This window comes from Hyperolius riggenbachi, chromosome 9 (assembly GCF_040937935.1).
Source record: "Hyperolius riggenbachi isolate aHypRig1 chromosome 9, aHypRig1.pri, whole genome shotgun sequence".
In the NCBI taxonomy this organism is placed as follows: Eukaryota; Metazoa; Chordata; class Amphibia; order Anura; family Hyperoliidae; genus Hyperolius; species Hyperolius riggenbachi.
Genome location: NC_090654.1, coordinates 106,816,211 through 106,841,882, shown reverse-complemented (window position 1 = coordinate 106,841,882; position 25,672 = coordinate 106,816,211). Strand labels below are relative to the sequence as shown.

The window sequence follows — 25,672 nt, the reverse complement described above, 5'->3', positions numbered from 1 at the left end:
GTGCAAATAAGAAACAAACATTTAAAATTCCTGTGTGCAAACTCCTTAACATCCACATCTTAGATCTCTTGCTGAATAAGGCCCAGTACACACCAAAACCGCTAGCAGATCCACAAAACACTAGCGGTTTTTGGTGCGGATTACAAAATTTGGCCCAGTGCACACCGAGCGGATTTGGATGCTATCCGCCGGCCGCATCCGCATGAAAATCCATTTGGCTAATGTATTTGAATGGGCTGTTGCACACCGGCGGTTTGAGGTTTTTAGCAAACCGCAAACGTGTAGCAGGAGACACATTTGCGGTTTGCTAAAAACCTCAAACCGCCGGTGTGCACCAGCCCATTCAAATAAATTAGCCAAGCGGATTTTCACGCGGATGCGGCCGGCGGATCCGCTCGGTGTGCACTGGGCCTAAGCCCTGGTTACAGGAGGTAGATCATAGGGCCATCATTTCCACTTCATATTTGCATAATTTATTTCAATCAATACCACTTCTGCTTAACATAAATGGAAAGGGGAGAGAGGGGTGTTGTATCATGTAGAACAATTATACAGCCAGAGGCGCTACTAGAGACCAGCGGACCAGCTAATTGCCTAGAGCGCCAGATTTATGGCAGGCGCTTTGAGGGAAAAAAAGTTTATTTTTCCTGTCCTTAGAGACTGAAAACTTATCGAACGGGGATAAAAAGTTCTAATGAAAGCCTTTGCTGCTCAGCCTCAAATAAGGAATCTACAAAACGTTTGTCTACAACACTTTGTATGGCATTTCCTAATGTTAGTATTATCTCAAGATCTAGAGTGTCTGTGTGACTCCTGTCCTGCCCGCCCCTCCTTATCAGGGCCGTTTTTATGGCCTTGCAGGGCTGCTATTGCCCGGGGCTCTGGGAGGGGGAGGGCGAAGAAGAGCCAGGCAGATGTAAGTAGCACAAGGACACTTTTTTTCCTGCATTTGCAGAAGAAGAGGTTTTTTTTCAGTTACACTTCCAGGCTTCTTCCCAGAAGCCTGCTAGTGCTAGCAGCCAGTGACTCATTCACCCAGCCCCCGCCCCCCCTGAACAACACTGGAGAGTGGAGACGAGAGAGGATCAGCTTGTAATTAGCTGCTTGTAACTAGCAGCGCTGTCCCTGTCAGACTCACAGCTGAAAGAGGATTAGCCGGGAGTTTTAAATGCTGCATTCTCTAGCCAGCATGGACTACGGATAGAAGGCTGCCAGGTACTACACACTATAACATCCTCCAAACAGCTGTGATCTACGGAGTCAGTGTGCTATCTCCCATCTGCTCACACATGCTGTGCCTGCTGCCCCATCTCCCTGCATAAACACACAGCCTAGTCACAAATACCCTCCACCCAGCTCCTTCACTTAGCTTTAACCACCCTCCAGCATTCACTTTACACCAGGTAGCATACAGTTTGCCCTTTCTCTCTCTGCACCACCAGTTATTTGCTTACTCACTCCCCAGCCTATCAGCGCCCTCAATTATAAGCTCCCTACATCCCTCCCCCCTACACACACACAGTGCCTGGCATTTTTTCCCAGAACGCAGATTGCCGGCTTGCGCAAACCTCATTGTGCTCCATTCCCGACGCTAATATGGCGCGAATGCGGCAAGTGGAAAAGGCAGCTTGTGCGATCGCAATGCAGTGTGTTTGTGCTTGCTGGTGGAAATGGGCCCTAATTAATTTTCCTGATCCTTAGCACCCTGAGGGCTGGAACCCACTAGAGTGATTTTCGGAGCGTTTAGGGAGCGATTCAAACCGCTAGCGATTTCCCTAAATGCTCATCTAATGTTAGTGGATGGGCCAAATTCCATTGGAGCGACTGCGATTACCAAATCGCAAAACTCAGGACATGCAGCATTTTTTAGCGGTTAGCGTTTTTGCAATGTAAAGTATATAAACGCTGGCATAATCGCTCATCAAATCCTACACAGAGAGGTTTTACTAGCGTTTTGAAGTTAATCGCTACACAACCGCTGGCATATTGATTACACTTTTTAAAATCGCTACCGAAAACGCTCATGAAATCGCTTACAAACCGCTCATACAAAACGCTAGTGATTGCGATTAGCCATAGCGTTTTGTCGTGAGTTCCAGGCCTCAATCATGTATTCACTCCCTCCCAGCACATCACTTCCCCCCAGCACCTACAATTATGTGCTTACTCCCTGTTCAGCCCACCACCACAGCACCTAAAATCATGTGCACAATATATAAGGCAATGTGAAGCACTAGGCTGGCTGAGGGAAATAAACGTACAATTTGATGGCAAGCTGGTAAATGTACACAGCATGATGCAGAAGAGAGGCTTGCCTCCTACAGTGTCCTTAGAAAAAAACTCTGTCTGCTTTCTCAACATTGTAAAGACTGCATGTGGTCAGCTAGATAAGGTATTACACAGGTTGAAAAGTTTTCGACAGTCCCTAGACTCCATGTGGCTGCTGCAGCTTGTGTGAGAGACAGGCAGGACAGGAGTCACATTACAGGCAAGTCGCCTCTGTGTTATGTGGCTGCAATACAGATAAGCTCTCTGCTCCATGTCAGGCTATTCTCACTCTCTCTCCACTCCTCCTCTCTCCCTCATTCACCTTTGTTTCCCCCCTTCCCCTAGTGCTGGCTCTCTTTTCCTCCTCTCAAATCAAATCAAAGATAGCTTTATTGGCATGACCAAGATTATATACAGGTATTGCCAAAGCAAGGAGAAAAGGGGGACATGGAAGGGGGGTGGGGTAGGGGGACAATAGCTAAGCAGTATGTGGACATTTTTTAGGTTTACAGTTCCGTTATGCTCCTCTCAGTATGTGACATGCTGTGACATAGTGTGCAGTGATTGTCACTGTGGATTCCTCCTCTCAGTCTGTGGCATGCTGTGACATAGTGTGCAGCAGTTGTCACTGTGGATTCCTCCTCTCAGTCTGTGGCATGCTGTGACATAGTGTGCAGCAGTTGTCACTGTGGATTCCTCCTCTCAGTCTGTGGCATGCTGTGACATAGTGTGCAGCGGTTGTCACTGTGGGTTCCTCCTCTCAGTCTGTGGCATGCTGTGATGTAGTGTGCAGCAGTTGTCACTGTGGATTCCTCCTCTCAGTCTGTGGCATGCTGTGACATAGTGTGCAGCAGTTGTCACTGTGGATTCCTCCTCTCAGTCTGTGGCATGCTGTGACATAGTGTGCAGTGATTGTCACTGTGGATTCCTCATCTCAGTATGTGGCATGCTGTGATGTAGTGTGCAGCGGTTGTCACTGTGGGTTCCTCCTCTCAGTCTGTTGCATGCTGTGACATAGTGTGCAGCGGTTGTCACTGTGGATTCATCTCCCAGTAGGATATATGTTTTTCTCTCATCTTCTAATGTGAGAAAGTCTGGGAATAGTTCCAACAATTTCTTAAAGTAAGTGTCCCTGGTTGCAGTATATTTGGGGCAGTGCAGCAGGAAGTGGCTTTCATCCTCAAGGGTTTTCTGCTCACAGTGTTGGCATAGTCTCTCCTCCCTGGGTTTGTACATCTGTCTGTGTCTCCCAGACTCTATTTAGAGGTTGTGAGCACTCAATGTGTAGACACTAAGGATTTTCCTCTCTTGAGAGTTTTGCAGCTTTTCCAGGTATGGGGCCATTTTATATTCTCTTTGTAAAGACTGGTATATGGCTAGCTTTTGTGACTGTTTTATTTCACTCCTCCATTTTTCCACATAGTCTTCTTTGCTCTTGGCTGTGGTGTGTTTCATCTGCCTCTCTCTGGATAGTGTAATTGTTAAGGGCTCTGCCTCTGACACAGGCAACCTGGGTTTAAATCTCTGCTTCTTTCTACTCAGTAAGCCAGCACCTATTCAGTAGGAGACCTTGGGCAAGACTCCCTAACACTGCTACTGCCTACTGAGCAAGTCAGCACTGAGTCTGCCAGGAGAAAAGTAATTATAAATATTCCTTGTTACTCTCTACTTTTCCCCCCAATCTTACCCTTACAATTGAATCACCCTATCTTATTATTAGTAACCCTAGCCTATAGCTGTCAATACATGCATTCATTTTTACAGACAGAATCTTTCAAAATGATCGAATATGGTGATTATCAACCACCACATCGATCAGAATTTCAATCAATCCATGGCAAAAATGTACCTAAAGTACAATCAAGCAGTACATTTTTACAATTGGACACAGCGGTATAGAGGCGGTAGATCGGCGGCTCGTAGTATTGCGAGTATTGCCGCATTGCGAATATTTTCATGGAGAGGGGGGGGGGGCGCCACATGTTTCCTTGCCTGGAGTGACAAAATGGCCAGAGGCGCCCCTGTATACAGCCAATAGTTATCCCTGTTCATTCTCCTGAGTAAGAGATGAACGCAGGGGCTTAGCAATAGGAGGTGCAGAGGTTGCGACCACATCGGGGCCCTTGGGCCAGAGGGGCCCTGAAGGGTCCTCACTGAACTTCAGTATTAGCTCTCTATTAGTCCTGTGCTTATAATAATCACTTCTATAAATACTTTGAATAGTGGTTATCATTAACAAACTAATCCCCATTCTCTTCTTGCATCTCTGACACTGTTGTTGCCATTGGCAGGTTTTGGTGTGCCGTATCAATTGTTATGTACAGAGTGTTTGGGGGGGGGGGGGGGCAATGTAAACCTTGCTTCGGGGCCCACAGCTCCTAAGCTATGCCACTGGATGAACCTGATAGTTTATTTCCTTACAAATGTGCCAATCAAACAGTACCAAGCGCTAGGCAAAGGTGATAGATTGAAAAACCCTTTGATAGGGGAGCCTCACAGTGATAAACAACGTCCACAATACCAAATGAGTCACTGAAGTCTCATAATAACAATCATAATTTATGGAAAACTGCATACAAATCCCCCCATAATCCCCACTAAAAAGAGCAGCCTATGATGTAGGTTACACCACATACACAGCCGGCATGTGTCACACAGAGCGCACACGCATCACACATCCACACAAACAAACCGCCCTTGTAACTCCCGGGAGTGATGAAATAACATCAATATCAATCCTTTGAACAAGGGGTCTGGTGGGAAGTGTGGTTCTAAACAGCTCTTCATAGGGTGCTGGAAAGCCTTTTAGCAAGTTCAATATCATGCATCACAGTGCTCGCAATGAAGCCTCATGATCCAGTTCATAACAGCAACTCAAGCGGCCAAGGAGCTTAAGGCATAAGCAATGCAAGCAGGCAGACACACCGCAGCATAAACAGGGAGGTTCTCACAGCCTACTGTCAGTGATTCACGGTACCCCGGAGGGCTCTCACCACCTCTACAGGGCCTCCACCGCGCTGATGTTCACTTGGATGGCATCCACTCTGCCGTTCATGCGCTCAAATGGCTATGTCCCTTCACCACTCGACGGGATCAGTCCCTTCACTCCCGACGGGATCAGAGCAGCGTGGTGACGTCACGGCTGCACACGTGTGTTCACAGCGTGGAACTGGATGCTTGGAACAGCGGCGGGAGCGAGTGGTGAAGGGACATAGCCATTTCAGCGCATGAACGGCAGAGTGGATGCCATCCAAGTGAACATCAGCACGGTGGAGGCCCTGTAGAGGTGGTGAGAGCCCTCCGGGGTACCGTGAATCACTGACAGGAGGCTGTGAGAACCTCCCTGTTTACGCTGCGGTGTGTCTGCCTGCTTGCATTGCTTATGCTTTAAGCTCCTTGGCCGCTTGAGTTGCTGTTATGAACTGGATCATGAGGCTTCATTGCGAGCACTGTGATGCATGATATTGAACTTGCTAAAAGGCTTTCCAGCACCCTATGAAGAGCTGTTTAGAACCACACTTCCCACCAGACCCCTTGTTCAAAGGATTGATATTGATGTTATTTCATCACTCCCGGGAGTTACAAGGACGGTTTGTTTGTGTGGATGTGTGATGTGTGTGCGCTCTGTGTGACACATGCCGACTGTGTATGTGGTGTAACCTACATCATAGGCTGCTCTTTTTAGTGGGGATTATGGGGGGATTTGTATGCAGTTATCAATAAATTATGATTGTTATTATGAGACTTCAGTGACTCATTTGGGTATTACAAATGTGCAAAGAATGCACTCTTGCAGTAAATTGCAGTAAATAATATCCCAGCGATATAACTACCTCTTGTGATTAATGACATGCTATACTGCTACAAAGCAGTAGCAAAGTCGGCCACCACCTCACCCTTAGAAGTGGACACTCAACCTTTAACAATGAAGCTCCCCTGGGATACTTAACAGGCAATCCCTAGCCTATCTCAATTCCACTTGCCAGGTCACAAAAACCAAGTTTCTTCACAGGTCTCACCTCAAACAAAAAAACACATAATTCTCTCCATAGCATAAAACCATTCAGAATGTTTATTAAAATTAGGATTATACACTCACATGTAAAACAGATATTTCCAGCATAGAGTTTTTAAGGACTCTATCCATTTGCATTGGCTGCCTGGCCAGCTTGCAGTTTCGCCATTACACTTCTTTCACCGGTCTCTCCATGCACCACGCCAGTTCACTTCCATGTCCGTGTCCCTGCCCTACAAGTTTCGGCACTACTATGACTCATCAGGGGTTACATGGATGCTGGTGTGTATGATTGTATAAGACCACATACTTAATCTAATTCCTACAATACTATTGCTTCTTAGACTCACATGGACTAAATTGTTTTCTTGGGCCCATATGCAATTTTTTTCTTTTTTTCTCCCAAGTTATCTCCTAGGAGATCGTTTTCATCTTCTTTTTAAAATAACTTTTAATCATTTTACAATTGGAAAAGTACCTAAAAGTTGGGGAAAAAGTACTATAAAAAATTTTTTGAGTACTTCCTTACTTGTTAATGGCTTAAAAAGCATTTTATCGCAAGTTTAGAAAATATGACCTAGGAGAAAACTCAGGTGAAAAGTTAATTGCATATGGACTCTTGAACCATAATTAACTGGCATATATGTAAAAAGGGCGCCGGAAAATTTGGGTGCAGGGTGAAACCAAAAAACTCCGCCCAAATGTCCTCGGCCTCGTGCTGCCCTTTCCCCCTGACTCAAATTAACTGAGCTATCCTATTTACCTCTTTTTATTTCCTTCTGTGCTGCTTGTCTACAATTCCTTTCCTTTTTCCCAGTCCTTTGCTTTCAAAATCCTGACCCTCTTTGTCCCGCCAAATAGAGATTTCCCTTTGTCAATTATGTACACAGTATAAAAGACATGGCAGTGCTTTTTAAACCAAGCTGCACCTGACTGAAACTTCCCACTTGTCAGTTACGTTGGCTTAATTTTTTTTTCCTATTTCTCATTACTTGGTTTAAATTTCCTACTGAGAAATGATGTAAGACTATTACTCCAAAATAGAGGTGATCAGAGTCCCCTTGGCAGCTCAAAGAGATTCTAAACTCTTCTGAGCAAAATATTAACACTTTGTGCACAATTTTGACATTCTTCACTTAGGGATGTACTCACTTTTGTTGCTGAAAGTTTAAACATGAAAGGGAACTGAGCAACATATAAATAGAAATATTTAAAATGATACTGGTTTTCTGCCCCTGTCTCCACTATGGTGTCCATCTTGATGCTGTCACTGCCACACGGCCACATTTCAAAATGGCTGCACGTCCAGCGCGTTTCCAGCCACTGTTGCATGCTGGGAGATGTAGTCTTTAATGTCTTTACAGCTCCCAGCCAGGAGATGTAATGACTACAACTACCGGCATGCACTAGCAGCCAGGCATGCTACAGCTCCCAGCATGCAACAGCAGCTGGAAACACCACATCTTCTGGCATACAAATCAGGTTGCAAGGGCAGGGCTCTCTCCCCCTTTTGTGTCTTGGAATTTGTTACACATCTGTTCATATTAATTTTGTCACTGTAATTACCAATTCTGCATTTTGTACTGTTTCTGTATTTTGTACCATCTCTGTATTTCGTATATTGGTGTATATCATTGTCTGTATTTTGTATCCCATGTTTTTTTTCTTACTTTGTACAGCCCTATGGAATATGTGGGTGCTTTATAAATCAATAATAATACAGTAGCAGCTGGGCATGTGCAGGACTTGCAGCTAATTTGAGATGCAGCCATACACCAGTGATAGGCTGATAGCTGCAAAATGGACGCCTTCATGGGGATGGGGCTGCAAAGCAGGCCTGTAGGTAAGTTAATTTAACTGTACTCCTCCAAAGCCTGCACCATTTATGAACATTTACATTGTAAAGCATTATAACTTCAGTATTGTTCCACGTAAAGACATAAAACATTTACAAAAAAAGTTGTTGTGTACTTGTGTACTCACTTTTTTGAGATTCTGTAAGTATACTAGGGTTGCTCACCGCGTTCCAGGGAATACATTTTTCCGCGATTCCGGCCGGAATTTGGTGGTTCTGTTCCATTGCATTGGAACGGAATTGCCATAGCGCTATAGCGGAAAATCCGCAGAACGATGCGTAATTCCGACGGAATGCGGATTTTTGTACGCCAATCACAAGGAAGCCCCTAGAAGAAGCTTAAAGTGAGAACAACAGGATTTCTTTATGAAAATAGGAATTTATGCACCAATCAAAGGCTTACAAAAAACCACCCAAACGGATTTCTGCATGAAAATCAGAATTATTTCAGCACCAATTACAGTCTTGACAAAAAACAATCAATCCTATGTTAGCAATCAGCTCCCTTGCTATCTCACCTATCCCAACCATTTTGTATAGGTCCCATAGCCTACGCGACACCTCCTACGGCGCCAAAACCACCTCTATGGGACCACTGCCAGGTTCCAAAGCTTACGCGACAACTCCTGCGGTGCCAAAACCACCACCATGGAGTCACCGCCAGGTCTCAAAGCTTACGCGACACCTCCTGCGACGCAAAACCACCGCCATGGGACCACCGTCAGGTCCCAAAGCTTACGCGACACCTCCTGCAGCGCCAAAACCACCGCCATGGGACCACCGCCAGGTCCCAAAGCTTAAGCGACACCTCCTGCGGTGCAAAAACCACCGCCATGGAACCACCGCCAGGTCCCAAAGCTTATGCGACACCTCCTGCATTGCCAAAACAATCGCATCCGCCGGAATGCGGAAATCCGCAAAATTCTGTGGAAATGTAATGGCGACGGAATTTAGCACTGGCGGAATTCCGCAATTCCGGCGGAATGGAATTTGCTTTTTCCGATCATCCCTAAAGTATACTGTACTTTTCTATTACATATTTTTGATGTTCAACATTTCAGTATTGTATAAACTATTGAAAGTAGTTTAACCACTTGACGACCACAGTGCTAACCCCCTCTAACGACCAGGCTGATTTTTGTTATGCTGGGCTGTGCAGGCTTTTCAGCCTTCTGCACAGCCCAGCTATGGAGCCCAGTGATCGGACTCGCCTCCTTTTTTTGTCCCTAAGGGGACATGCCACCGGAGGAGTCCGATCGCTGTGGCCGTGGTTTTTTTCCCCCCCAAGACTCTATGAGGCTCTCTCTCCCTCCCTCCCTCCTCCCTCCCCTTCACTCCTCCCCTCCCTCCCCTTCCCTCCTCTCCTCCGTAATCGTTATGGAACAGGACAGCGATCGGTCCTGTTCCGCCTCTCATAGGCATCAGCCTATGAGAGGACGCTCGCTCCCCGGCCAATCAGAGGCCGGGGATCGCCGATCTCGTACAGCACTGCCGGGGATCGCAGCGCTGTACAGTTGTAAACAAAGGGGATTTCTTTCCCCTTTCGTTTATAAACAGCCTGCTAGCTGCGATCGGATTTTTTTCATTGCAAAGTGCTAAAAAGTGTTTTTAAATTGAAGATGAAAACGTATCTCCTAGGAGAAAATTCATGAGAAAAAAAGTGAATTGCATTTGGGCCCGGAGTGTTGAAGCCGGTTATGTTTGCTGGGCTGCATCAGTTGCTTTGATTATCTGAGAGTCTCAACAAATGAACCAAGGAGCAATAGAAGAAGCTGGCTTGATCAGATAAAAATGTTGTCTTTTGTTTCTTGTAAGTTGCTGTACTTTTTGTTTATCACAATATAATGGTCACTGGGATATTTATTTTGCCTACCAACTCCAATATTTACCAATTTGTGTATTTTTATACATCAATGTTTGTTTCTTTCATTGTACAGATATATAGAAGGTGATGAAACTACCGGTAGCTACATTATTATTATTATTATTTATTATTATTATTATTATTGTTGTTACTTTAACAGGTACCCATACCAAAAGATTATTGTAGACTAGGGATGGTCAATGAGATACAAGTCTCGAAAACAGATCAGTTAAATTCCAGCAAGGTGGCATATAACTAGTTTTTTTTTTGTATTTGCAAACAAAATTTGCATAATCCTGAATTAACTCAGAATGATTTGAATCTCATTGACCATCCCTATTGTAGACCATGTTCTACTCTGTGCAGTATTTCCAGATAGATTAGGACTTCCTACAAATGTATTGGTGCTAAATAGAATAAGATACTTTCAGATACTTAAAAAACAAAAAGGAACAATCTAGAGCCCCTAATAGTGTAGTATATAATTAGCACAAATATCGTTTTTGGTATAGACAGAAGAAAGAGGATACTGAACTCAGAAAAGTGGATTACCACTAAGGGACCACTGTATCAGCAGGTGGAGAGATTAGACCTGACCCCACGGGGGTTAACGAGTTGCTCTCTGTAGGAGGAAACGAATAGGGGTAACATCCCTTCACCAAGCATGGATTCAAAGACTTGGTTATACATTGAACAGAGATGCCAAAATACAAAATAGAGTAAAATAGATTAAAAGGAATTTAAAATGGGAAGTAGTGGTGGACTTACCTCCTCAGTTAGACTAAAACAGCCTAATCCTGTGGAGGCACTTTTGCTAGCTGAGGAACCAAAGACAGTTACTCCTTTTTATTGCCTGATGAAGCAGGTGAGTATTGGTAAAACGCGTTGCATTGTGTCGAGTTTACGAATAAATAATTTTTCAACTGAATTATGGACTGTTTTAGTCTAACTGAGGAGGTAAGTCTACCTATTTAAGTCCTCCCATTTTAAACTGCTTTTAATCTATTTTACTCTATTTTCATGCCTCTGTTTAACGTATAACCAAGATACTTTCAGACGTCTTTTGGACTGGAAACCACGCCTTGACAGGTAAAAGCGGAAATGGGAAAAAAGGGCGCAGGCAGCTAGTGGACAAAAAGGGCGCTGCCATTCACTCCCATAATAAATAGCGTTTAATGGGCGCCGAGCAGGAAAAAAGGGCGCCGGAAATAAATAACGTTTATAAAAATACTAAACATATTTATCCTATTTAACTAACTAAAATATTATTTAAAGTTTTATCCCTAACTGTTTGTAAAACATTATTATTCACAAAATAAAGCTAAATAACGTTTATAAAAATACTAAACATATTTATCCTATTTAACTAACTAAAACATTATTTAAAGTTTTATCCCTAACTGTTTGTAAAACATTATTATTCACAAAATAAAGCGATCAGTACGTAACATAAATTGCAATATATTTTTTGCAGTCACAATTTGTAAAACATTATTATCCACATAATAAAGCGATCACTAAGGGGGGTGGTTAGGGTTAGGCACCACCAGGTGGGTCTTAGGTTTAGGCACCACCAGGGGGGTCTTAGGTTTAGGCACCATCAGGGGGTCTTAGGTTTAGGCATCCCCAGGGGTCTTAGGTTTAGGCACCACCAGGGGGGTCTTAGGTTTAGGCACCACCAGGGGGGTCTTAGGTTTAGGCACCACCAGGGGGGTCTTAGGTTTAGGCACCACCAGGGGGGTCTTAGGTTTAGGCACCACCAGGGGGGTCTTAGGTTTAGGTATCACCAGGGGGTCTAGGGGTTAGGGATAGGTACAGGGAGGGTTCTGTGTGAGAGTAGGCTTAGGTATAGTTTTAGTAAAATTTTAGTAATACTTACTAATGTTTTACAACACTTATTACGAACGTAGTTATATTTATATCATCGTTATAAACAATATTTTCACATTTTATTATAAGAACAAACAATAAATGAAGGTTATTCACAATAATATATTATTATAACAATTAAACATATATTATCTTTTTTTATAAACGTAATTGTAAGTTTCACTTTTGCAACAGGGAAGATTAACGTTTTTACAATTGCCGATTTCATAAACATTATTTAATGATTTATAAATTTGTAAAACATTATTTGTAAACGAAATATAGCATAATATTTTTATAAACGCTATTAATGATTAATTATTATTTCTCGTTTACACCCCGCGCCCTTTTTTCCCGACGCCCTTTTTGTACGTACGCGGTAAAAGCCTTTCTAGTGATACAAAAGAGATCTACACAATATTAGATGGTTTTAATATTTTGTCGGATTAGTTTTAAACTAGTTGTTGACATACAGTTTTGTAATGTGAAAGTATCAGTCCAGTCCAGTATCATGAGCAGTGACAACATCTAAAGCTTCTTTAAAAGCCACCTGACATATTTTTTGAAAGCCTGTTTAACATCTCTATTTCGAAAAGTGTAAATGAATGGGTTAATGAGAGGAGTGATTGCTGTATACATGAGGGCAAGGAATTTATCATACTGATTGCCCAGTGGTTTGACATACACAATCGTGGCAGTGCCATAGAAAAAGCTGGCCACTATCAGGTGAGATGAACAAGTAGTGAAGGCTTTACTTCTACCTTCATTATTCTTAATTTTTAAAACAGTATTGATAATATTGATGTATAATCCTAATATGATTAGGAATGGAACTACAATATCAATGAACGCTATGGAACTGGTCATCACAATGACAAAAAATGGAATAAAGCATGCCATACTCTGTAGTTGAGCAAAGTCGCAAAAGAAATGATTGATCTCATTTGAACCACAAATCTTCAAATATGCTGTGATGATTGTTGGTGCAATAACAATGGTGAAGCCGACTACCCAAGGAAATATTGCCAACTTGGTGCAGAGCTTCATGTTCATAATTGCTGAATAATGCAAAGGATAGGTAATAGCCAGGTGTCGATCAAAGACCATAACTGTCAGCAGATAACATTCGGTAACACCGAGAGAGTTAAAGACGTACAGCTGTGTGAAACAACTTCTGAAAGAAATCATTTTACTATTCGATACAAGGCTAACCAGAAGTTTTGGGATGGTGGTGGACACAAACATGATTTCCAAAGCTGAAAATACACAGATGTATAAGTACATGGGTGTGTGCAGGGAGGGCTCTTTCTGAACAAGTAGAATGATTGCACTGTTTCCAGTAACACATATCATATAGGTCAGCAGCACAAAAATGAAGATCAAAATTTTATATTGGTGAAAGGAGGAAAAAGACAAGAGCACAAATTCCTTTATTAGAGTGTTGTTAAAGTCTTCCATTTTTCATGTAAATGGTGCCTGTTAAAAAAAAAGAAATGCATACGATAAGGTGTAGCTCTCATTTATAGATCAATGTGGGCTCTCAGTTATACATCAATCAAAAAAAAAATACACTGTTATTCATTTTTATATGTTGCCCTCTCCACCCCCCATTTTTAACCTCCTTGCCGGTCTAAAAAATCCGGCAAGGAGGCAGCGCTGCACTTTTTTTCAATTTTTTTTTTAAATCATGTAGCGAGCCCAGGGCTCGCTACATGATAGCCGCTGAGCGACGGCATCCCCCCACCCACTCCGATCGCCTTCGGCGATCAGAGTATGCAGGGAATCCCGTTGAGAACGGGATTTCCTGCAGGGCTTCCCCGGTCGCCATGGCGACCGGGCGGGATGACGTAACCGACGTCATGGACGTCGTGACGTCAGAGGGAATCCCGATCCGCCCCTTAGCGCTGCCTGGCACTGATTGGCCAGGCTGCGCAGGGGTCTGGGGCGGGGGAGGGGGGGGGGCGGCTCGGCGCGGCGGGTAGCGGCGAATCGGCGGCGAGCGGCGGCGATCGCGTACTACACGCAGCTAGCAAAGTGCTAGCTGCGTGTAGGAAAAAAAAATTATGCAAATCGGCCCAGCGGGGCCTGAGAAATCCTCCTGCGCAGGTTACCCCGAACTGTGTTCGGGATAACCGGCAAGAAGGTTAAGGTGCAAAAGAAATTTGGCAAACTGGTGTAATCACAAATATAATTATCTTTTTTTTAGTACAGAATATTCTTTGCTGTCAATGACATTAAATGCTGTGTTTTAACATCAAAGGGGAATTTTACTGCATATAACTTAATACTGAGCCAAAAAGCCTCATTAATAACAGAGGCCATCCATAGGTCCCAGCACCTTAGCAATCACTTACCACTATCAGCTGGTAATTTGGCTTAGTAAAGGCCGCAACCTGAGGAAAGTGAGTGACCTTTGAACTGGATCTAGTTAGCCACGCATGCCAGCATAAATCTCAGTTGGTGTCAGTTCAGCAATGACATATGATGCCAGTGTTTAAAGATACAACCTTTGTGTTCTTTCAAACCAATCACTCCACATTTGTTAGTAGTGCTAATATGTTTTCAGCACCCCACCTTCAACATAGCAGTCTCTCCTATTCTACTCCCATGTTGTCTTTCCCAGGAACAAAACAATGATGGTTATTAATTCACTTTTAATTGTGTTATCCTGTCCTTCTCCATTCCATAGGCTATAATCGTGAAGTTCTGTAATGAAGGTGAAGAAGGAGGCTATTCAGGAATCAAGTTCACATCAGCTGGTATTATTTTTGTAAGAAAACAAATGAAAAAAGTAAATTCGGTATTTCCACCTTAATTTTGGCAGAACATCTGGAATATAAAGCATATTATAAAGCATAGCTTTACATGTGTAGAGGTTGGTTTTGCTGCAGCATTTGTAAAAAGAACTCAGCACTTTAAAACACTAAAATGTTCTCATTTTCTCAGTTATATAAGGAAAGGCATGGTGCCACAGAGGCAGATCTCTGCTTTAATGATTATCTTTTTTTTTTTAACTCTGGGGAATATTTAGAAAGAATAACAAGCATAACTAGCAATACCATTAAATGCTGTAATGTAAACATTGCAATATTAGACTAATCAAAAATCTATGTAGTAGTAGTTGTGTTATACATGTAAAGAGCAAAAATTAAATGTCGTTAATTGTAAACCGTGATAAGACAAATATCACACCTTATCAAAGATATCACACGTTATCAAAACTTTTCACACATTATCAAAGTTATCACATGAAGGGCTCGATTTACCAAAGCATGATAACTGCTATCACAGCAGTTATCACGCCATCTGCCGCGCGCAAAGATGAAACATGCACGTGATTGCTTGCAAACCTTCGCTTATCACGTGAAGTAACGATGTGCATGGGAAAACCTTTGCGCACGGCAGATTGCGTGATAACTGCTGTGATAGCAGTTATCACGCTTCAGTGAATCGAGCCTGTTATCAAAAGTTATCACATGTTATCCAAAGTTATCGCACATTATCCAAAGTTATCCCGTTATCAACGTTAACACACCTTATCAGAGTAGCAGAGCGAGCGCTACAAACCCGCAGGGGTTAAGGGCAGGATAAGTGCCATTGCCAATTAGCAGGCATAAGTTTGTAGTGCTCGCTATGCTACTCTTATAAGGTGTGTTAACTTTGATAATAATGTGTGATAACTTTTAATAACGTGTTCTTCAAACTCAGCTTCCCCCACCAGGTTATATCCTGATCGTCTTAAAGGGAAGGTCCAAGCAAAATAAAAAAATGAGTTTCACTTACCTGGGGCTTCTACCAGCCCCATGCAGCCATCCTGTGCCCTCGTAGTCACTCACTGCTGCTCCAGTCCCCCGCTGGCAGCTTGCCGACCTCGGAGGTCGGCGGGCCGCATTGCGTACATTTTTACGCATTCCCGCTAGTGCAGGAACATTAACATATACATTTTTACGCATTACTGGTTCAATGCGTACAAATTTACGCATTGAACCAGTAATGCGTAAAAATGTATGTGTTAATGTTCCTGCTGCACTAGCGGGAATGCGTAAAAATGTACGCAATGCAGCCCGCCGACCTCCGAGGTCGGCAAGCTGCCAGTGGGGGACTGGTGCAGCAGTGAGTGACTACGAGGGCACAGGATGGCTGCATGGGGCTGGTAGAAGCCCCAGGTAAGTGAAACTCATTTTTTTGCTTGGACCTTACCTTTAAGGTATAAGCCTTATATCAGGTACTGTTTGCATCATTGTTTGAAAAAAAGATATAATGCAGTACCAATGAGAGTTAGTAAATGACTAGCTCGCACCTCCCCTTACTCCATCACCCCCTTCCCCATACAACCCCATACAGCCAACATACATAACCCAACCATACTCCACATTCATCAGAGTCCCTGTACAGCTTTTTCCCATCCCCTATTACTTATCCCCACTAGCCCAAAAGACCTTGGGATACATTAAAAAATTTGTAATAGGTTCTCCAGTTGTCATCTTCTATTTCCAATCCTCTATCTTTTAGATGTGTATAGATATCTGGGAGGTTCCCCCATTATTATGTCCGTTCAGGTCACCTTCTGTCGTCTATAGTCCATTTAGTTGCCAGTCTCCCTCGTCCCTAGCCCGGATTTGATAACCCTGCCTATATGACTGTAAGAGGGGAATTACTCCAGATTTGTCTTATAATTTCACATTGGTTTGGTGTGATTTCTGATATAGGGGCATTTGATCTATTGCATAAATTATAGATAGATTGAAGTTAGTGTCTACGCCTTGTTTACCAAATTCTATAAATTCATTCCACAGGGGAGTAACAGATGGGCAGCTCTACCCCATATGAATTTCTGATCCCCCAGTCAACTCGCATCTCCAGCATGTGGTCCCCATCCTGGGATTAAATTTATTGGCCCGTTTGAGCGTTAGATACCATCTAGATACCACTTTATACTGTATCCACTGTAAGTCTGAGCCTGGGCTGTTCCATATAGCAGACCAGATTGCCGGCCATTTCTCACCCAGGGGGATATTTATGATAGTTTCACATTTTTTACAGTAAGGAGGGAGATCACATTGGTCAGTGATTTTTAAGAAATCGTATAGTAGTGACTGCGGAAAGCAATTTACATCTGTGTCTGAAACTAGTACAGATTTTTTGGACACAGAAAGCGAGGCAGAAGGGGCGGCCCTGCTTTCAAGAGAAAGAGGGATAAACAGCCCCGGCGATTACACCAACAAGAGGAGGAAACTGCAGGTGAGCCCAGAATAATGGAGGAGTCAAATAAGCTACAGATCATCAATTTAACAGAATATCAACTGACCCCTGCTCAAGAGAGTGTGTTACAAAAAGGCCTCAATTTATTACCTACTAGAAATTTGGATATTTTTGAAGTGGTCAAGGATCTTTATCTTTTCTGCCGGAGATTGGCACTTAAACGGATGTACCATCGTGAAGGTGGGGATCTGGATTTGAGAACACAACAGGCTATTGATTTACTGGATACCAATGATAGACAGGTCCTAACAGACTTGATGGACCTCCTGAATGAAAATGAGAGTGATACAGCATCCGATGAGAATCCTTCTGCGTTGAGAGGTAGGTTTAGACCCCGGTCCACATTTTTGCCTAACTTGTCACTGTTTCCTCCAATTAAGATTTTCTTTGATATGGTAGTACAAGATATCGAACGGATAAATGTACAGAAACCTCACGGGTTCAATCTAAGTAAGGGGGAAAGCCAAGCTATTAAAGAATTAACTGAGAAAGATGAGTTTGTTATCAGAGAAGCAGATAAGGGAGGCAATGTTGTTCTGTGGCCAATACAGGATTATATCGAAGAAGTGAGGAGACAACTTGGCAATAAAAAATACTATAAGCGTTTACCGGGAAATCCCACAGCCCAATTCAAAAATATTTTAAACCATCTTCTGGATGGGGCAAAGGAAAAGGGAATAATCTCCCAAAAAGAGAGATTGTACCTCTTAACGCTGGAACCTGTCATTCCCACTTTATATTTGTTACCCAAAGTACATAAAAATCTGAGTCGACCTCCGGGCCGTCCGATAGTTTAAGGTATTGGGAGCCTCATTGAGAAGAGTTGTAGTTTTTTGGATTTTTTTCTTCAAGAACACATAGTAACACTGGACTCATATGTACATGATTCATTGGACCTAATAACAAAACTTAATCATGTCTCTATTCCTTCAGGTACAATGTTCATCTCTTTGGACGTGGAGTCACTCTACACAAACATACATCATGAGGACGCTTGTGGGGCTGTACGTTATTTTCTTTCCATGACCACCACAGGTAGGGGGGAGTTTAATCTCTTTTTGATGGCCAATTTTACTTGCAGACACACGGTGTGTCTATGGGTGCCAAGTGCGCTCCCGCCATAGCCAATTTATTTTTGGGGTGGTGGGAGAGAGAAGTGGTGTGGGGCCCTTTGATGGAACAGTACCACCCTAACATTTTGGGGTAGTACCGTTTCATAGATGACATTTTGATTTTGTGGGAGGGTCCTGAAGACCTAGCCAGAGAATTTATTTCTAGGCTGGGAGACAATGACAAAAACATTGTCCTGACCTCAAATTTTTCTAAAGATTCAGTGGATTTTTTAGATTTACATCTTTATTTTACAGAGACAGGTCAAATTGGAAGTACCCTGTTTTGGAAAGTTACAGCAGTGAATGGTTTACTACACTATGGCTCCTTCCATACTACACAATTGAAAAACAATATTCCAACAGGCCAATTTTTGTGGCTTCAAAGAAATTGTTCGGATGACCAGGAATTTAAGCGGCAGGCGGTTGACCTTGAGAGAAGATTCCTGCAGAGAGGATATCCTAAAGGTATTATAAAGAAGGCTTATCAGAGAGCACTGTATTCCAAAAGAGAGGCTTTGCTCTATGGCAAAAAAAGAAAAATTAACAATGTGGTGAGGATGTGCACACCATTCAACACATGCTGGAATGAGTTGAGGGAGGTGATGTCTAGACACTGGCCAATTTTGCACACTGACCCAGTGTTGAAGAATTACATTACAGATAGACCGTCCCTAACAACTAAGAGGGCTCCAAATCTTAAAGATCAATTGTGTAGGAGCCATTTTCAGAGATCTTTGAGTAGAGGTCATGGAGTAAAGGGGAGTTTTCCATGTGGCCGCTGTAACATCTGCCCACTCATGATACCCACAAAGGAGGTTCGCATTCCTAGGACCAATAGAGTGCACCGTATTAATGAATTTATTAATTGCCAAACCGAAGCAGTGGTATATCTACTGAGGTGCCCCTGCAATCTATATTATGTAGGACAAACAAAAAACAAACTTAAAACTAGAATACAAAAGCACCTCTCCACCATTCGTTTGGCGGAGAGGGATGCTGCAGATGGGAAAATACTTACCCCGGTTGCGGACCATGCATTGAAAGCCCATGCAGGCAATGTTGTCGGTTGGACTGTATGTGGCCTTAAACATGTTGTTTTGTCTTTCAGGGGCGGCAATGTGGTAGCATCACTTTTAAGACAAGAAACCAAGTGGATTTATGACTTGGGGTCCAGATCACCGGTAGGTCTGAATGAGGACTTCTCCTTTTTGGGGTTTTTGCATTGAATGTCACTTTTTGGGTGGATTGGTGGCCATTGGTAAGTGGCTTGCTTTCCCATTATCTTTCCACCATACCTCACACTTCCTGTTGTGTTTATGTGGTGATTTTCCATCTTTATCACTTTGCATCTCGGTTTGTAGGCTATTATGGTTATGTCTCATTAACTCTCAAGATACGTGGAGGTTTAGTGAGTAGCCCTCCCGTTTAAAACTATCTCTCTTGTTGGTTTTACCGCTATGCATAGTAATTGGACATGCCTGAGAGACTTAAGGGTATGTATAGGCTTGTTGATAGGAGCCGTGATTGTGAATTTAATTTCCTTTTTGTTCTTTTGTTTCTGATTTATAGTACTCCTATTGAACATTATCGCAATTCGTTATCTGGAATAGAGAAGATGAATATTCCTTCATTTATGGGATCCACGGCTTCCCTCTGAAGAGTTGTTTAATTGAAAAACATTTTCTTAAAATTGTTCTGATGTATTATAGCTTTTAATATTGTGTTAATAATTGTTGTTGTTCTTATGTGTTTTGGCCACATGATGGCGACATTGGCAGCCTCTATGTATATTTCATGTATTTTTATTTTTATTTTCAATAATTATATTTTTCTTGATTTATTTTGGTGTTTATTTATACACCATGTGATTATGCATTTTGTGAGATAATTGCCTTATTATTATTTCTATGATTCTTGGCTTTTATTGCCATATTCATTAGCTTTCATTCACTTCCTTTTACTTTTTCCTCGGTGACTACATTACCCACAGTTCTTAGTGTTAGGATCGGGAAGTGATGTAGAGCTACTCAGCGCTACAGAGTCTTCCCGGTGTGTGCGCGGCCGCGCACAACTTGATGTCATAGGTGCATTTATGGGCCCACCCACTTAGGTCCTTCTCCTTAAATTACCGAGGACACTTTCAGATTTTTATGCCCAGTAGAAGCCGCTATATTGCGGAAAGCGGCGAATCGCCACGGCAGGTTTGGCACGCCATGTCAATTCATCTCCACATACAGATTCTCCGGTAAGCGTCAGCTCCTTTTTCAGCGCTAGTCGCTGCTTTTTCTTTTTTGCACTCAGCACTTTTCATGGCTAACTGCACCTTATTTACAGCGTTGTTACGCTGATATTCTATGCACTGTATCACTTTCACCTTATCTAGTTGTTACTGGTCTCCCTTCTCTAGCACTATTGTCACTTTTTAGCATGGTTTTCACACCCTCGTGATGCTGTTTCGCTTCCTTGCTTAGCAGTGTAGATGTTTACACATATATAATATTCATATAGGTGCATCATTAATGTTGATTTATTATATGTGGAGATTTATTTATTCATTCATTATGGATTGTAATCCCAGTATTATTACATGGCTGCTCATATTGGTTTTAAGTGTTTTTATATCTGTTGAATAAAGTTGATGATTTGATTATAACCTTGGAGTGGTGTGGTATTTAAAGGGAACTACTGTTCTTTGCTAGCCTTGATCATTAATGATGTAGTGGTGGAGTTAGATCTGCCTAAGGAATTTAGGGTTCATCCTGTATTTCATGTGTCTTGTCTAAAAAACCATGTGCAAGATGTTTTTTCTGGTCGTCAGTCTCCTCCCCCTCCTCCAAGTTATCACTTGCTATTGTGATCCTCCAGTACCTGACCTCGGCTTGTTCTTGTTTACTCTCTGTCTGCCGCCTGCCTCGACCTGTGCCTGATTACCGTTTACGCCTGTCTGCCGCCTGCCTTGACCTGTGCCTGATTACCATTTACGCCTGTCTGCCGCCTGCCTCGACTTGTGCCTGTCTCCTCGGATACACTTCCAGCCTCTCACATCAGACTCAGTTGTTCTCTCTGCCTCCGGTGGGGCAATCCTGGGGGTCGCGACCTGGTGGCTACTAGGCAGCTGAAAGTAGTCCGTTGCCCACTAGGGGTAGCGGCCCATCATCCCTTGCGGGGTGCTCTGGTGAAGACCCGTAGCCACTTAGATTCCGCGCCCTGGGAGAGCCCACGCCTACCACTGGTGTCAGGGTCAACAGCGTGCCCGTTATCATAACATTCATAAACTCCACGTCTGATTGGTATTCCACAGCTTCACTGTAAATACGGAATCCTCTGGCCGCTTTACCTTTATCGTCATATCTTTTCATAGTTGCCACAGTCCATAAGAGTTTGACCTCATGTTCAGACAGTTGATTAAGTTTTTGTTCCACAACTTTTACCCCCAAGGCTTTGCTAGCTTCTGTACCTTGTGCTGTATCCGTTAGGAAAGTAAGCCAGTCGGCTTTTCTTGCAAGGACAGCGGTGGGACCCGGATTCGCTCCAATCGCAGGCGACTCCGGTACTGCTCCCACACTGGTAACTGCATGCTGCATCGGTGCTCAAGCCGGAATACTGATTCAATAGCAATACAAAAGAGAAAAAGGTTTCAGCTGGCACTCGATGCCGGCCAGCCTCCAGCAATCTGCCCCCTGGAAAGAGAGTTAAGCCAAGGAGGTAATAGGTCTAACAGCGGTTTCACGGTAAATCCGCTTCCTCAGAGACCAAAGGACCCAGTAAACATGCTTAGTTCCCCTTAAATATATAAATCTATAAGATAGATACACTCACCCACCGTTAGAATTGAAGAGAAGCCGCCCACTGTCTCGCCGCGTGCGCCGGCAGATTAGGCCACACCCCTTCCGGTTGCGTCATGCCTCTCCGTTCAGCCAATCGGCTGCCAGGGCTTTTGCCCAATCAGTGCGCAGACCAGCTGGTCACATGGGCGTCCTTGTTGTGTAAAGGGGTAGAGAGAGGATGGCTTTCTAAAAATCTGGGGGATGGTTTGTTTCCCCCCCCTTTCCTACCAAACCAGTATGGTACTTCCTGCCAAAGGTCCATAAGAACTTAGAGAGGCCACCGGGGTGTCCATTTGTGTCCGCCAGAGGTTCATTGACGGAACCATTGTCAAAATACTTGGACTATGTACTACGTCCATTCTTGGAGGCGATCCCCTCCTACCTGGCAGACACTTTGGACGTCCTAAAGAAAGTGTCTCTCTTGGAATGGCAGGAAGGCTATGCTTTGGTTTCAATCGATGTAGAAAGTCTTTACACCCATATACCTCAAGACCTGGGTATGCAGATAATTAAAAGGTTACTGACTGATCGTAGCAAGGATGAGGAATGGGCAGACTTTATTGCTGAATGCCTACACTTTATCCTGTCACATAATGCCTTTATTTTTTATGATAAATGGTATAGACAGACCTCCGGCGTGGCGATGGGAACGTCGGTAGCCCCGACTTTTGCAAATATTTTCTTGGCAGTTTGGGAGCATGAATTAATTTATAAGATTGGCAATCCTCATCGCCACGCCATAGGTTCACGGTTTCGTTACATGGACGATGTTCTAGTAATCTGGAAGGACACAAAGGAACAGAAAACTTTTTGAAGTACATTAACGTGAATATGTTAAACATGAAATTTACAGGAGTCAGGGGAGGAGCAAGCATTGATTTCCTAGATGATTTCCTAACCCTCACACTATTCTCAGAGAATGGACAACTGCTAAGAAAAGGGTTCCGAAAGGAAACGGCAACCAATAACGTTACTGTACTCCAGTTTCCATCCGAAACATGTAATTGATTCAATCCCCTACAGTCAATTTGTCCGGTTTAAACGCAACAACAGGAGAGATGAGGATTTTCTGAGTCAAAGTTATGATCTAGGTTTGAGATTTTTAGCCAGGGGTTATCCACTTCCACTAATGGTCCAGGCCTTTAAGAAAGCCAACCTGAGATCAGAATTGATTGAGAGTGGGGGGGGAGAAAGAGAAGGAGGGAGGTGAAGGTAAAACAGGTGGATAGTCAGAAAGCGAATGTCCCGTTTGTGTTTGACTTCTCCCCCATGTCAAAAAGTATCTGTAATTCAGTTCAAAAAAATTGGGGCGACCTAAGAGAGTCCATTGAACTGGGACAGATACTTCAGGAAAAACCTTTGGTAGCATTTTGCAGAGCACGCACGATTGGGAGCATACTGGTTAGAAGTGAGTTCAGGGAGCAAAAACAGAAGGATTGGCTGACCGGAGCAAGACCAGTGGGTAATTATAATTTTGGGAATTGTAACCACTGTGCCGAATTTGTACCAGGAAAAGAGGCAATCCTGTGGCGGGTGAAAAACTTGTGATTAAAGATTTTATCCACTGTAGGTCAACCTTTGTTGTCTATGCCATCTTATGCCCCTGTAACCGTTACTATATAGGTATGACTACCCAACAGCTGTCCACTAGGTTTCAGCAGCATGTAAATTCCCTCCGGACAAAGAAAGGTGCAGGAAGTTTAATAGCACATGTGAATGAGGATCATGCTGCTGCACCTAGACCCCTGCGATTCTTAGGTTTAAAAACAGTTGTATTCCCAACAGAGGAGGGGATCGTGAAAAATTGCTGAGACAAGAGGAGGCAAAATTGATATCTCGCTTCAAGGCATGTGGGAGACTGGGGATAAATGAAAGAAATAAATTATACTGTTTTTTAGAGCGTTATTGAAAGATTTTAAGAAAATAATCCAATCCCCATCTACTGCGTAGGGGGATAAAGAAACCATTTTTTTGGTGTAGACGGTTATCTATGTAAGGGGATGAATCTTTAATATATATGTAAGCTGCGTTTGTCCTAATTTTGTATATAGATCCTATAATCCACAGATTAAATGCTGGCTGTATAATATTGCTTTTATCGTATGTTTTTTATGCCACTGCCAACCTGTTTTTGACAATGTGAGTTTTGTGTTTCATATTTTCCAGGCTCAGTTCCTCCGCTTATCAGATGAAGATGTCCAGGAAGGAGGATGGGAAGCGCTATTATGAGATCTGTGACCGCAGGAATGCCTGTACTGTAGAGGCAGCGGTAACTAGGCAACCTTCCCCCTGGCGTCTTCTCTGTAACTCACCACCTACGTAAGCGCCCATGTGACCGGCTGGTCTGCACACTGATTGGGCGAAAGCCCTGGCAACTGATTGGCTGAACGGAGAGGCATGACGCACCTGGAAGGGGCGTGGTCTAATCTGCCGGAGCACACGGCGAGACAGTGGGCAGCTTCACTGCATTTCTAATGGTGGGTGAGTGTATTTATCTTATAGATTTATCTATTTAAGGGGAACTTACTGGGTCCTTTGGTCTCTGAGGAAGCGGGTTTACCATGAAACGGCTGTTAGACCTATTACCCCTTGGCTTAACTCTGTATATGTATTCTGTCAATAAATTTCACTGGAAGCAGATGCAGCTGGTGCCCAGCGCTGTTTCATTCTACTATCCCTGATAAATAAGATGAATCCCTCATTGATTTAAGGGGGACTCAAATTTGAATCTTGAAAATAACTAACAATAAGGAACCATTTGGGTTTTTCAAACTAAAGTGAGGCAAATTTCATCAGGACTACTTGTTAATAAATTCTCTCCTGTCATCAGTGATGCTCATCCGAGCTAGGATATCCGAGATACTCAGGTCAGACGTCACCTCGAGTCCTCACAAGCGATTCAGAGGGCTCCCAGCCCTCTGACTGCAGCCAATCACAGAGGGGGAGCCTGGCCAAGCCCCCCTCTATAAATAGCGGGCGCCATGTTGCCTCACTTGTCCTGCTTGCGACTTACTGACTGATTGTACTGGGAGACTGCTCCAGTGCTTTTTGTCTGTGCAAGTGCATGTATTGTTCAAAACACCAAGCGTTTTTACACTCCAACACTTGATATTCACCTGTATTGCTTTGTATTGTAAATAGATTGTATTTTAGGCAGTTTAGTTTGTGTGATTAGGGACTAGGGAGGGAGACTGTCACTGGTGCTGCTGCAGCTGCAGCAGCTAGGCCCTGTGCCTAGCCAAGGCAACCTGCCCTGCTCTGTGCTCTAGTCTCTAGTTACCTGTGCTCTCACCTGTCAGGAGGTGGACGTGCATGAGAGAGCTCCTGGTCTTCCAGGGGAGGCCTTGTTGCTTGGAGGCTTGATCCAACTTCTGGACACTTTTTCTGGGAATATTTCCACCTGTGGTCCCTGCTCCGGGCCTGTGCCGGGCAGGGACTTTTCCTGTACTAACTGGCCGCTCCAGGCATGGAGCGGCCAGCTCATTCCCCCCCTACCGCTTCCACTACTTACCTGGGGGAGGAGGAGGATTCCTCGTCGGAGGAAAATATCGCTTTGAATGCCGTGGCTTGGGTGAAGGCTGCGAAGAAATGTGAAGAGAC

At 43.5% G+C, this 25,672-nt stretch overlaps 1 protein-coding gene across 1 annotated transcript; it reads right to left on the bottom strand.

Annotated features, from left to right (window-relative positions):
• Nucleotides 1–12,399: 12,399 nt before the first annotated feature.
• On the bottom strand, nucleotides 12,400–13,329 carry LOC137533531 (olfactory receptor 6C75-like). Its single transcript, XM_068254904.1, has one exon. The coding sequence runs from the start codon at nucleotides 13,327–13,329 to the stop codon at nucleotides 12,400–12,402; it is 930 nt and encodes a 309-aa protein (XP_068111005.1).
• Nucleotides 13,330–25,672: the final 12,343 nt, after the last annotated feature.

Excerpts from the sequence above, each read along its gene's own strand:
- LOC137533531 (XM_068254904.1), bottom strand. The coding sequence starts at position 13,329 with ATGGAAGACTTTAACAACACTCTAATAAAGGAATTTGTGCTCTTGTCT.